The sequence below is a fragment of the Corvus kubaryi genome, unplaced genomic scaffold, assembly GCF_017639235.1.
Source record: "Corvus kubaryi isolate FWS band 111438036 unplaced genomic scaffold, C.kubaryi_AGA036_p1.0 136, whole genome shotgun sequence".
NCBI classification, from domain to species: Eukaryota; Metazoa; Chordata; class Aves; order Passeriformes; family Corvidae; genus Corvus; species Corvus kubaryi.
In genome coordinates, this window is record NW_024580670.1 from 4,891,352 (window position 1) to 4,904,926 (window position 13,575).

General features: G+C 40.5%; 1 protein-coding gene across 2 annotated transcripts in view; it reads left to right on the forward strand.

The window, feature by feature from the left end:
* EOGT (EGF domain specific O-linked N-acetylglucosamine transferase) overlaps positions 1-13,297 on the forward strand; it is a 20,060-nt gene extending 6,763 nt beyond the window's left edge. For both annotated transcript variants that reach the window (XM_042014343.1, XM_042014338.1), the window contains exons 8-17: positions 316-422; positions 1,672-1,775; positions 4,275-4,367; positions 5,082-5,153; positions 5,630-5,716; positions 6,799-6,867; positions 7,670-7,731; positions 8,759-8,878; positions 9,809-9,911; positions 10,285-13,297. In XM_042014343.1, coding sequence (XP_041870277.1) covers positions 316-422; positions 1,672-1,775; positions 4,275-4,367; positions 5,082-5,153; positions 5,630-5,716; positions 6,799-6,867; positions 7,670-7,731; positions 8,759-8,878; positions 9,809-9,911; positions 10,285-10,431 — 964 coding nt within the window. In that variant the 3' untranslated portion in view covers positions 10,432-13,297. The remainder of the gene's footprint in view (positions 1-315; positions 423-1,671; positions 1,776-4,274; positions 4,368-5,081; positions 5,154-5,629; positions 5,717-6,798; positions 6,868-7,669; positions 7,732-8,758; positions 8,879-9,808; positions 9,912-10,284) is intronic.
* The last annotated feature ends 278 nt before the right edge of the window (positions 13,298-13,575 follow it).

Sequence of the window (13,575 nt, forward strand, 5' to 3'; positions counted from 1 at the left end):
GTCTTTGGCAATGCAGATCAAGTTGGATGGACCCACAGATCCAGGCTCTGAGGTTCTTTGTTACATCCCTGCTGCCTTGATTTGGAGATCAAAGGTGCTGTTCACTCCTGAGATCAAAGGCAGTGTTTAACCTCTAGAAGCCCTGAAGAACCTTCCCATTATAATTTCAAATCATTTGAATTGTCAGACTCTATCAGTTTTCAGCAGTCTTGTTAAATGGACTGGATGGACAGTTACTAAACCTGAGACATATGAAGTACATTTGTTTAAATGTGTTGATGTCAAAGCATATTCTGTGTGATTGAATCTTTCTAGGTTTGCAGAACTCCAGACATTCACTGCATTAGACTTCAGGCCTCTAGAAGATGAGAAGTGTGACATTGTTATTGAAAAGCCAACATACTTCATGAAATTAGATGCAGGTAATCGGTATCTTTATTTTTTTTTTGTACTGCAGTAAAAAAAGCTCATATTCAACTTGCCCATCTACGTTATGCCTTTGTGATTAAGTTCACTTGTAGTATGAAAAATGATGTGACTTTTTCATTCCTTTTTTTGGTGTAGTTCCAGTGATGAACTTGGAAGCTGAAATTTGAAAATCTTATAATTTCCCACACATGATTTAAAAAAAAAAATCAGAACGATTTCCTGTTGTTTGCCTTGCACAGTTGTTCTCTGGACTGTGGTTTGGCAGTGTCTGACTTTGTGCCAAAGTCTGTTCTGTACAGTCTCTGGCTGTGTTTCTGCATGACAGGTTTCATACCATGAAACACCAAGTATGGGTGTCTGTGTCCTGCAGTGTGTGCTCAGCAGCAGGATTCTGTGTGGGTTGGATGATAGGGAAGTGCTGTTCCAAGAGGGGCAGCACCCAGGCACCTTTAGGAATCTGACATTTTTTGAGCCTCACCAGCCTTTTTGTTAGTGCAGCACCGTTTGCAGCCAAGAGTTGATGGAGGAGGGTGTTGAGGATGTAGACAAACCAAGCAGCTGCAGTGGGGTGAGCTGTGTTTGAGCAGGGTGCTGCTCGTGTGCTGTGTTCTGTCCCTGTGATACACAGCAGCTGTGACCCGAATTCCTCCACTTCCCCTGCCACTGCCTTACATTTTAAGCAAAGTTGTTGCAGGGAACTGGACTGTGTTTCCTCCTTTGTGTTTCCTCCTTGTTTCATGGCAGTTTGCTGTGCACCAAGAATGAACAAGAGAGAAACAAGGAGGAATGACTTGGGCTTTGGCCTGTGTGAAAGTACAGGTTCCGTCTTGTAGTCCCACAGACGGAGTTTCCCTTAGCCTCACTAAAGGAGAACCAAGATCTGTGCTGAAAGCCAGTTTTCATGTTTCCTTATGCCTGTCTGGGCTGTGGTAAAGCAGCAGTTCCTTTCATATCCTTCACAAAATAGCTGCAGACTGTAAAGAGAAATAGCACATGAAGCTCATCTTATTCTTTCTTTTGGCCACTCTTCTAACTCTTTTGTACTTTTCAAAATCACATTTTACCTTCTTACCTTGATTCCTCCCTTTTAGAGGTTCCCTTTTTTAGGGTCTATTGGGAGGATTCAGTCAGAAGCAGGGGGAAGCTAATATAAAATACAAGATGCTAACAAGGAAAAAAGCATAAACCAATAAAAGTGGAGCAAGTAATGCAGTGTTTTGCTAACAATTCTTTCTTTCTCAGGTGTTAATATGTACCATCACTTCTGTGATTTTGTCAATCTTTACATTACCCAGCATATCAATAATTCCTTCGGTACCGATGTCAACATAGTCATGTGGGACACTGTAAGTCTGCTTTTAACCTATTTGTGTTTCTGCTTTGTAGAGACTCTCAAGGTTTTAGTAGCCAGTCCTTAGCTCTCTTGTGGGCATAGCCATGTGGAACTGATAAATTTTTGGATCCTTTTAATACAGGTACATGAGTAATAGTTAGGGAACAGATTTTCCATGATAAACCATGTGCTGTTGGAATGCTCAGCTTTGCTAATACATAGCTATGCCTTTTTCTGGTGTGACCTCAAAATAACCTGATCAGTATTTCTAACCTGTAGCATTTGAAGTTTTAACTGGTTTTTTGTAGGTTTTTTTCTCTTGGAAAATTGAAGTAGATTTGCTCAACTGTTTCTTCTATATTTAAAAAGAAATGCAGTCTTGCATATTGTTTGTAAATCAGTAATGTGCAGCCTGTAGTAAAGAAAACAGTTAAATTAAATCCTTATATATATTAAAGCAGAGTTTAATATTTAATTCCTTTGAGTAGCCTTCTTGCAGTTACTTCCCTCAACCACCTCTCACATTGCCATGATAACATATAAAAAGAGTTTTTAAGTGGGGCTGTTTCTGCTGTACTGCTGAGTTGAAACCATGACTGTGTTTAAGAGTAATATTAGTTTTATTGGACAGTATTTAAGTTGTGTAGGAGGGTATTAAACTAAAGAGAAAACAACTGGGCAATTTGTAATATGCCAGCTAATGTGTATAATCAGTTCCAGAAATAACAGTTCTTAAATATGACACTGTCCCACATCTGTTTTGTGATCAAAAAGTGCTGAGTTTTCTTTCTGAGTATTTAGTGCTAGGACAACTAAACTTCAATATAGAACTGCAAATATCCCCTGCTTGCTGTTTAATGAGAAACTGTTTGGCTAGAAGAAACCCTTTTTTCTAATTCTATTGCATTTTAAAGCTAAAATCAGTGCCATCTGTCAGATAAGTGAGCCCTCTAGGTGTTGTACAGGGACCTGTTAATCCAGCTCTGATGGCTTTCTGAAAAGATCAGGTGTCAGATAGCATTGTAAATTGCTTTGAAAAGCAACTCTTTGTCTTATATCAATTTGCTGAATCAAATAACTCTTTCAAATGTACCATTCAAAGTAGTGCCACGCTGTTATAATTTTAAATGAGCATTACCTGCTTGGGCAGCTTGAGTTCATTGCTGTGCAAAACCAGGGGATGGCACCAGTCAACTGCTGCTGAACTGTCTGTGCTCGTCAAAAAGTGGACTTGAGGCTATTATTCATTCTCTTTTTTTTCCCTTGATATAATTAGATTTGGCCATACTTCCTAGCTAATGTTCTTATTAAAGAGCAATGCCCTTAGATGTAGGTTAAACAAAGCAGAAAATTAGTAGGAATTCTGCTGGGTGTTGGTGTGCAGATCCTCTGTGAATGCAGGGAGGCAACGTTTATAAAGCACTTTTAAGGAGAGCAGAGAGGGTTAGAAAGTGGTGCTTTCATCAGTTCTCCACTTCTAATCCGGGAGAGCAGTTCTTGTAAGACGTGGCCAGAAAGGAGTCTGGATTGTAAAATTCATTAAAACTTAATGGTAGAGGAAGAGGAAGGCCTCTTGAACTGAAGGAAATCTGATGCCCTTTAGATTCTTTTACATTTCACCAGGTATCTGTTCTCTCCTGCTATCATTTGTAGTCTTATTTTCAAATTTCTTTTTGAGAATGCTCCCACATAACTTTCCAAGCTGCCTGAGCCAGCCCCAGAGCTGAAAGGCAGCTTTAGTGAGAATCTGCACCAGGGCTACTAAGGGCACATTTAATTGCATCCAAAGAGCAAGAGGTGGTGACTCAGCCCTGGGATGTGTAGGAAACGTGACAGACTGAAGGCAGGAGCCCCTGCTGCTGGGATAATGTTGTAGGGAGTAGATGGCTCTTTAAAGGCTCCCCACAGAATGTTACTGCAAAGGGGAAAGTTTTTTACTGCTCTGTATAGAAACCTCTTAGCTGTTTCTTGCACCGAATCAGATCATTGCCTTCAATTTGTGATACATGTGCAATATGCAAGTGACAATCCCAAAACAGGCAAATGCAAAACAAGTTTGTTGTGACTTTTTACCTCAAGCTTCAGTGCTGCACTTGAATACCCAGATGTTTGTTTGGTTTTTTTTAATCTGAGGAGTTGAGGTTCAGACCTTCTACCATCCCTATGTTTGTGTTACTTCAAATTTAACTTGTGTTCTGTTGACTCTGGGAAAAGTAGTAAGTAATTCTCACTCCTAACTCAGAAATTCTAATCTGCTACAGAAGAAATTGTCTAGTTTTCTAATGTAGAGAAATTTTTATTAAAAATTAACAACCTGACAGGTAATTGGAGTTACCTGCCAGTGCAAACACAGAGTTTGGTGCTGTGTAATGTCTATGTTCTGTGCTAGGCTGCCTTGGGTCCCATTAACTGTGTATTAAAACTCATATGCAGAACTTGCAAATCATGAAGAGAAGTTCTAATATGCATTTATGTAATTGTTGTACCCTTGTGTTTTCTGCTTTCCTCCTAGAGCTCATATGGCTATGGTGACCTGTTCAGTGAGACATGGAAGGCATTTACTGACTATGAAATCATTCATTTGAAAACCTTTGACTCTAAAAGGGTATGGAATTCTATATTTTGTTTTAATTCATGGTCACTAGGGAGCAAATATGACAACTTCTCAAGCTGCTTGTGGTTATGGGTGTCCCAGAGGAAAGCATTAATACTTTCCATGCATGTTTAATTTGTGTAATATGAGTGTTCCACCTTAGAAACAAGAGACAGAGCTGTAACCTAATTCTGTGGTGTGTCTATCCTTTATATAGATGGACCTAACTTTTGTGTCCTTAGAGGTGGTATTTATGAATGGGTTTTGCTTCTTCAGGACTCCTGACTGAAGTTAAGGATTATCAAATGGTCTTTCTAAAGTCTTCTGATTCCTCCTGAGGTGTTTCTTTCCCCCTGTAATTATTGGCATTCCTGCTACTTATCATTAAAAAAAAATTACACCAAAAAATATATCCATTCATTCAGAGCTCATTTTAGCCTCTTAAATCTAGTTGTAAACTCACTAACCGGTTTCCTTCCCTTTAGTCCACGTTTGTTCTGTTTTGGGGTGTTTTCAACACCTCTTCCCACACTTGCATCTGTATCGTCCCAATCGAGAACTCTTTTGTGATGAGGATTTTCTTTGTTCTGTTCATTTGCACAGCCAAGGAAGTGAGGCTGTCCTTGGCAGGAGCAGTAATTGCTGGCTCATTTAGAGCAGGGCTGGCAGTGAATGGGCTGGGGGAAGGCAGCAGTGGGGTGTAACTCCTTGTGATCCCCTTCCCAGGTGTGCTTCAAAGAAGCCGTGTTCTCTTTGCTGCCTCGGATGCGATATGGATTGTTCTATAACACACCTCTGGTGAGTCCCTTTATCCATCCATTCTCACTAGGGGGGTGTGGCAGGATGGAATCTGAGCCAACGAATCTCTCCGATATCATGAAATGCACCGCAGTGAAGGTTCCAACTCCAAATGGAGTGATCTTCCCTAAAGATTGGGATTTTAAAGTTACTCCAGCTGGCTGTGTGCAGTCTCCTATGTCACAGCTCAGGAGGTGCATATTATTCCTCTTTAATGGGTGGGCACTGTGAACTAACTGATGATTTTGTGGAGCACAAGAGCTTGAACACAGTCATGCATCCCTGAGGGTATTAGCTCACACACTCAGCTCTAACACTAGAGAGAGTTTATGTCTTTCTCAATGAAAGTGCCACTTGTGTTGCAGTGAGCAGTGACACGTGCAGCACAGTGCATGATACTGGGCTTTTGTTCCACAAAGCTCAGTTTTCTGAGGAAAATATCTTTGTATATTAACAATTACTTTTTAAAATTTCAGATCTCTGGCTGTCACGGTACGGGGCTGTTCCGAGCATTTTCTCAGCATGTGCTACACAGATTAAATATTACTCAGGAAGGACCCAAGGTATGGTAACTGCATAATGCAGCTGTAAGATCGAGCTGGTGGCTCTTGCCAGGGAACAGCAGTGGCAAACTGAACCCAGTGGGGAGTGAGGGTGTATCTGTGTACTTTTTGTCCTTTCCTGTGATGTTTTGGGTTTGTTTTTTCTCCTGTAAAGGCCTTCAGGAAACATTTGTGTATGTTTGTGACAGTCGCCCTTGTGTCTTATTTCTATAGGACAGACTTTAGTACATTCTCCTTCCAACCTTAGGGTCTCATCCCTGTATCCATTCTCTGTGCTTGAGGCCTTTCTGTCCTTCCTAGTTAAGTCAGACCCGTGTTCCATGGAGCAGCAGTGGGAATCCCACAGAGCAGTGCAGAGCTTGCCCTTTATCAATCCTCTTGGATACTTCTGAGTTCGGATCAGAGCTGGAAACAGTGGAATCTGGTCCTTCCATGCTTGCCCAGCACCATCTGTCTGGTCTGGGCTTCTCTGTTGCTCACACTGATGTTTTTTGCTCTTGGTGGCCAGGGCAGTTCTGGGCTGGTTGAGGTTGAAGTGTCTGCTGGAGACTCGCCCACGTATTATTGCTGAGGGGCACATTCAGAGCTCTGCACAGGCATTTAGTTATGCTTCTCCTGCTGACACTAATGGGAGTCATGCAGCTAAATCTCTTTATTTCACTTGGAACGCTCACCCCTGCGAGTCCAATTAATTAAAAGAGGTAAAACGAGGAACTGGTATAGAAGTAAAATATTTTTTTCCCAAGGAACTTGTGCACAAGCCATCCAGCAAGGTGCTTTCCTGCTTTCAAAAACTGCCATGTAATGTGTGATACAAAGGCTCTTTTGTACTGAATCAAATAAATATTTCAGAAAATATTTTTTCTTGGTTAATAATCAGACTTTCATAAAGTTTTTGATGTTTTGAATCTGTCAGAAAACACGATGTGAATTTTAAAATGGTTACATCATCTGTTTATTACATGTGGAAGGAACATATTTAGTTGCTCAAATAATTGCCAGATGTAAATATGGAAGAGTTGGGATTGTTTTTTTGTGAGAGCTGCCTCTTAGCTGATACACTGCTGCTTCTTTCTTTTTAGGATGGGAAAATCCGAGTCACCATCCTCGCACGCAGCACAGATTACCGGAAAATATTAAACCAGAATGAGGTGTGGTCCTTTTTATCTTTAAAAAAGATTTATTAGAAGTTAAGTCTTGCTCATTGGATTGGACATCTATTTTCTGGCAAATCTCAGACAAATACGTCCAATATTTTTATTAATTTGTTCTAAAATGTCTTCTAGGCAGTCTCCATTTCTGTACCCCAGACACTGAACCTTGCTGCCCTTTCTAAATATCCAGTGGAAGACTACAAATGTAGTACTGAAAGTATTTCCTCTGAGCAAACAGACACTGCAGAGCTTCAGATAAAATTAAATTATTTCACTTTTGGATTATTCCTTTTATTTATACCATCTCCAGTGTTGAGGTCTAACAAAACCCTTTGTAATGCCTGCAGATTGGAATGCACAAGCCCTTGTATCAGAGTTTGTGCACTCGAAACGTAATGAATTTTCATATTGATTTATGTTTTTCCATCATGCAGCTTCATGGACTTGTGTAAAATCTTCTTTCATGGTAAAATAATAACATTTAATGTTTTTATGCCTATTTTCATTCTCTACTGTTAGTGCCTGACAGAAATGAATTGGGATTATCATCCCCATCTTATGCAGGGAGAAACTGAGGCTCATGTGATGCACTAGCTCAGTGGCAGAGCAGACAGAGCAAAGGATTTGTGCTTTATCTGCTGGGCCGTCCTCACTTCATGCCTCCACTGCTGCATGTAGTTTGTGTTCTGGTAAAATGGCAAAGAGAGAAGTCGGTTTTATCTTTACCAGGTCAGGAGTGCAAGGGAGCAATTAACTGAAGGAGGACACCGAACCATTGTCTTTTTGTTATTCTCCTCAGCTTGTGAATGCCTTGAAAACGGTGTCGACGCTGGAGGTCAAAGTGGTGGACTACAAATACAAGTGAGTTGTGGGAGGAAACTGGTGTGAGCTCGTGCTGCCTGTGGCTGCTGACAGCTGTTTGCAGGCAGTGCTGTGTCTGTCCCCAGCTCTAACCTGGGCAAAATCCAAGGACTGGGAAGGAAAAGTGTTACTGAGAGAGTGGTGGGTGAGGTAATCGAACACACCCGTTCTATAACGCACTACTTAGGGTTAGTAGGCTCAGGTTAAAACTACTATACAATGAGCAAGGTTTGAAATCCCTTTTGTTCCCTCTCCCAAAGCCAGCTGTGTTCCAGTCACCTTTTTGCATTGGCTAATGCTCTGCAATAACTGTGTCAACAGGGATTTCTGTTGTATGATGTTGGTGTCTTATTTTATATGAGCCTTAGTTTAGTAATCAATGATAATTCTGATTATTTGCTGCTCTGGTGGCCGCTGAAGGCACCACTTGAGGTCAGTTTGTGGTGCCAGACGTAGTAGGCACTGTGCCAGGAAGAAATGGATTGAAGGAAAAGTTCCCAAACAGAGCATGCCTGTCCCAAATGGCAGCAGCTCCACCTGGAGCTGTCATGAATCATGCAGGAAGAGTGAGAAACTGAAGCAGCACTGAGAGATCTGTGTTCTCACCAGAGACAGTGGGAGGAAGTTTATTTGTGTATTTTACATTACACTGAATGCAGTTCAGAAACAGGTCTTTTATACTGGGCTTTTAGGTTTTGTTTGGGGTATTTTGTTTGTAGTTTTTGGGTTTTTTTAAGATGGTGCATTTTTTTAAAGGCAAGTAAAAAGAAAAACCCTTAAACTTACAAAAACTTTACCCTGACAAAAAAATATTTTTTAAAAAAGTTCTTACGAAGTTTTGAAACCTGCCTGCATTTCTTTTAGTTCTGTGCTGAGTTATTGCTGGCTGCAGCATTTATGATTCTTAGTATTGCTCCTTGAAAAATCAGTCTCAGTATTCCCTTAGGCCAATTTTGTGCTTTCCCTGTGTTCTGCTGGGGTGGATAGAGCTGCCACATCATCACCACTTTTGTTGTGTTGTCTGCAGGGAACTTGAATTTTCGGAGCAACTGAGAATTACCCACAACTCTGATATATTCATTGGGATACACGGAGCTGGACTGACCCATCTGCTCTTTCTCCCAGACTGGGCTGTTGTGTTTGAGCTGTAAGTCTGTTTGTCCCTTCTTCCCCCTCTACCACACACACAACTGCTCCTGTTGGTTCCTGTGTGTTAATGAAGCCTCTCCCTTCCTGGTATTTGACCATGAATGTTTGTCTTGTTTAGACTTCATTTTTGGCAGCCTCTTCTGGGGATCAAAACAGAGAAAGCTTTCATTCTAAAATACAGTGTAATTATATCATACAGGCTTAGCCTGTGATTTCTTAATCTACCATGGTATAAACATAATGGCAAAATGGCAAACAATGAGAAAACCTCACTGCTCAAGCTCTGCCTGGTGAGTCTGACATCTAATGATGTTTCAGTGATCCAGGTGAATTGATTATGTGCATGTCCAGGGTGCTACCCACCCCCTGGAAGTTTTTATATTCTCCTTTTTCTGCTCAGGACGTGAGCACCAGCTTGCTGGCCAAGGTTATCCCTGTGTTGTGTTTTGCCTAAATTGCTCTTGTAGCTTCCTTTTAAACATATTTTGTCACAAAGTGTGGGTGTTAGCAGACACTCCAGTCCTACAGACCTAAGCAGAAATCCAGAATGCTTGTTTGAAGAGCGCTGAATCCTCCATCCTGAGAAATTCTGCTGTGGGAAGGCTGCAGAACTGGTGTTTTGCAGCACAGTCTTGGCTTGAGAATGTTTTGTCCAGTCTCCAAATAAGTTCAGAAAGCCAGAGGTTGTTTTTCACATGTCCAAGAGCTGCTGCAGCTGGACAGGGATATGTTTGATGTGCAGACGTGTCTCCAACTGCCTCCAAGGCCACATCTTGAGAGCAGAAGGCAACCCTTGTTGTTTCAGTGGAGCAGAATTTGTCCATGGTTTTAGAACTGGACAAAAGACATTTCAATTTTTTCCTGTTTCACCCTGGTAAACTTCAGCACAATCTCTGTAGGTAAATGTGTTTTTTCTGTCTGTCCCTAGATACAATTGTGAAGATGAACGTTGTTACCTGGATTTGGCAAGGCTGAGAGGCATTCATTACATCACTTGGAGGAAAAGGAATAAAGTATTCCCTCAAGATCAGGTAATGGTGGCCACACTGGAAGGGTGAGGTGCTATAACTGAAGGCCTTCACAGTTATCTTGCTTTACCTACCTATGTTCTGGTATTTGAAATATGATTTTCATTCTTTAGACCAAATTAACTTCCCTGTTGTGATTAAGAAATCATTTGATATTAATGGCTGAGGGAAGAAGAGAAATTAAATTAATTGGCCATTAACCATTCATAGAATGGCTGTTATGCAGTTACTTTGCTGATTCTTTTGCCTCAGAGCAGATCAGTGGATCAGAAATAATAAATTAAAATGGCAGATCCTCAAATTTTTTCTTGCTTTTTTGAATGGAAGATGCATTGATTTTTTTTTCTGTCTAAAAATCCTTATCTTGTTTTTCTAGGGACACCACCCAACACTGGGAGAACATCCAAAATTTACAAACTACTCCTTTGATGTGGAAGAATTTATGTATTTGGTGCTTCTGGCTGCAAATCATGTTTCACAGCATTCGAAGTGGCCATTTAGGGTAAAACATGATGAATTCTAAATTAGACTTCTAACTGAAATACTGCTTTTAATTAATCACAGAATGCCCTGGATTGGAAGGGATTTTAAAGACCATCTCATTCCACCCCCTGCCATGGGCAGGGACACCTTCCACTATCCCAGGTTGCTCCAAGCCTCGTCCATCCTGGGCTTGGACACTTCCAAGGATCCAGGGGCAGCCACAGCTTCTCTGGGAAGCTGTGCCAGGGTCTCACCACCCTCACAGGGAAGAATTTATTCCTAATACCAAATCTAAACCCACTCCCTGCCAGTTTGAAACCATTCCCCTTGTCCTGTCACTACATGCCCATAAATAAATAAATTTCCCCCTATGAGGGAAATAACCCATTATTAATTTTTCAGACTACTTCTTAGCACCATATCTTGTCTTTATAGCGCCTTTTTAATCTGGGAGGTTTTGAGATGTAAAAACTATTTTTCAAACTATTTCTGGTTTTTTGCACTGTGTTTCTACATTCCAGATTCTGAAATACTCTTTATACAAAGGTATGTCCACCCATTTCATGTAAGGTTTCCTGGGGGAGATCCAGGGTCAACAGACACTGCAAGCTTCTACTTTAAATTTAGAAACTTTTCACATTAGAGAGCACAGTCTTATGATTTTGCATTTAAATATAAACTTCAACTCTTGTCCCTGTAGTTATAAGTGCTCCAATATAAGAGGTCTGCACAGTAGGTTCAGGCAGTTTTCTGTCTCATGGCAGGTAAATATCCTCCTAAGTGAATACTTAAAATTTCAGGTAATCTGGGCATTTCCTACTTTTTCATGTAAACCAGTACTCTGCATTGGAAAACTTCAGCAAATTGGAATAAAACTTGAGTTTTTTGAGGGTTCTAGAGGGAATGGCCTTCTAGTTTTTTTAATGACAAATGATAAGATGTGTAGAGTGTCTTTCAGCTGCAGCTGAAAGGAAAGGAATTGGTGAGGAACCTGGTTCTTGTAGTCACTAAAAGCCTAATTTTTAATATTCTTGTTTCCTCAAAATGTTGAAGAGTTAATCCAGAAAACTTATTTTAAAATGAAATCTTTCCAAAGCCAGTAGCACAGTTCACTGTTTTCAGTGAAGGGAATATTAAGCCAAAGCTGAGTTCTTTTTGAAATTTCCCCTGGAGCTGAGATGTTCTAGTGGGGAAAATAAAGGTAGTAGTCCTGTTGTCTTAAGTGGGGCCAGACAGATGTGTAGAAGAATCAAGTTCAGTGAGATAAAACCCAAGAGTTCTGTGTTAAATTATGGATTTTTGGGGAATGTATCCCCATGCTGGACTTGCAGTTCAGCCACACAGTCCCGATGGCTCGGAGCAGGCACACATTTGTATGGAAAAGCAGGAGAGTTCTGGTAAATACAAACATTTCACTGCTCTAACTGTAGATGGTATTGACTTCCCTTCCCCAGCAAGTTCACAGAGTGTGGATGCATTTACTGACCTGTCTGTACTGGTAGGGATGAGTTACTGTAAACACAATTTTCATATAGATCTCTCATGACCTTAATCAGTGCGTAGGGGAAGCTGGGTAGAGCTGAGACCTTCATGTGTTTTGTGCATGTGGTGCAATTCTTCCTGCAGAGTGTTGTTTTACTGAGGGAGAAAACTGTTTCACTTTAAAGGGCCATAGAAGCAAAATTGCACTTCTTAACATGAGTGGGACAAAAAAAAAAGCCCTTGAGCAATACCATTTCCTGTATTTGTATGTGTCTGTTGGGGTTTTTACCTTGTGGGATTTTTAAAGTAAAAAAATGTATAAAACTTAAGTCAATAAAGTTGTCTGTGTTTGAATGAAACCAAGTCAAAGTAAAGAAGACATTTAATAATGAGCTGTGCACGTAATTTTTTTAATAAAAAGCTTTTTAATTAAAAAAAAGTGTAAAATTTTTGGTCACAGTTTGCCAGGTTTTAGAGGTAAATGTTTTAAATGCTATTAATGGCATGGAGTCACATGTCTCTGCTTTTTCCTGCCGTGACAGCCTGATGTTCTGAGGTCCAACGTGATATTCAGGTCTATTTATTTAGGAATTGTTCAGAGGTAATGCTGCCATGCTGCACTGCTGGCTTTAGTGCTGGGCATTTGAGGCTTGGTTTGTGAAAATCTTTGTATATATTTAACTTCCTGTGGTGCAGGTGACGCTGCTGAAGGCAGTGAGTGAGCGCTCGAGTCTGCACAGAAGCAGCTAATGAGGAGCTGCTCTTTCAAGTGATCACTAAAACAAATGGTTGAACATATGTGTGGAGGAGAGGCTGCAGGGACTTAATCCAAGGGCAAAACATCCTGCCAACATTCACCAGATTCAGCAAATTTGAGTGCACTGTCAACAGTTGATGGCCAACATGTTATTCAGCCTTTATGGCTTAATATTGCTGGGATGGAAAGACTGTTTGTGTTGATTAACTTTGCAAATAGTACACAATTTTCTTGGCAGCAGAAGGAGGTTGGTTGGATTTTTGGGTTTTGCCAGTAAATCCTGAGGGAGTTTGGACAACAGCAGAGGTGTGGCTTGTGACTTGAAGAGCATCTGGACCATCTTGGGTCTGTCTGGAAGCTGGAATTTGAGGGAATGCATGAGACTTTTGGGCCACTTCATCTTAAGGCAGGGTGTAGCTCTGGCTTAAGTTTTCCTAACAGACCATGGGAATCTTGTTCCTTGCTGCTTCTGATTTGTTAAAATTTTTTTTTGGTCTCTTCATTTTATCCAAGTTTAGAGTCTAAGTGGCACATTGGCATCAGAGTGATGAATTCAGTTTGGGGACTTCATGTAATGTTGCCAATCCTGAATGTTTTTATGATTGCCTGTATTTCCTGTACAATGTAAACTGAGAGCTGGATTTGGAATAAAAAAATAATTTATGGATGCATGTTGTTTCTTTCCTTTTTACTTCAGAAGTCATCAAGATGTAATTTCAGTTTTTTTCTTTGGGAAGTTCTGTGGAAGTTGGGTAAGTGTGAGAAATGGTTTGTGATGGGGAGGTGGCAAATCAGAATTATTAATCTTAGGAGTACGATTATAAATATTAAGGCAATACATTTTTAAAAGCCATTAAGTAATAATGGAATTGTTTAACTTTTGCTGTTAATCTTACCAGTACCATTAATGAGATAAATCAGGGTTTAGCATATCTCTTAATCTTG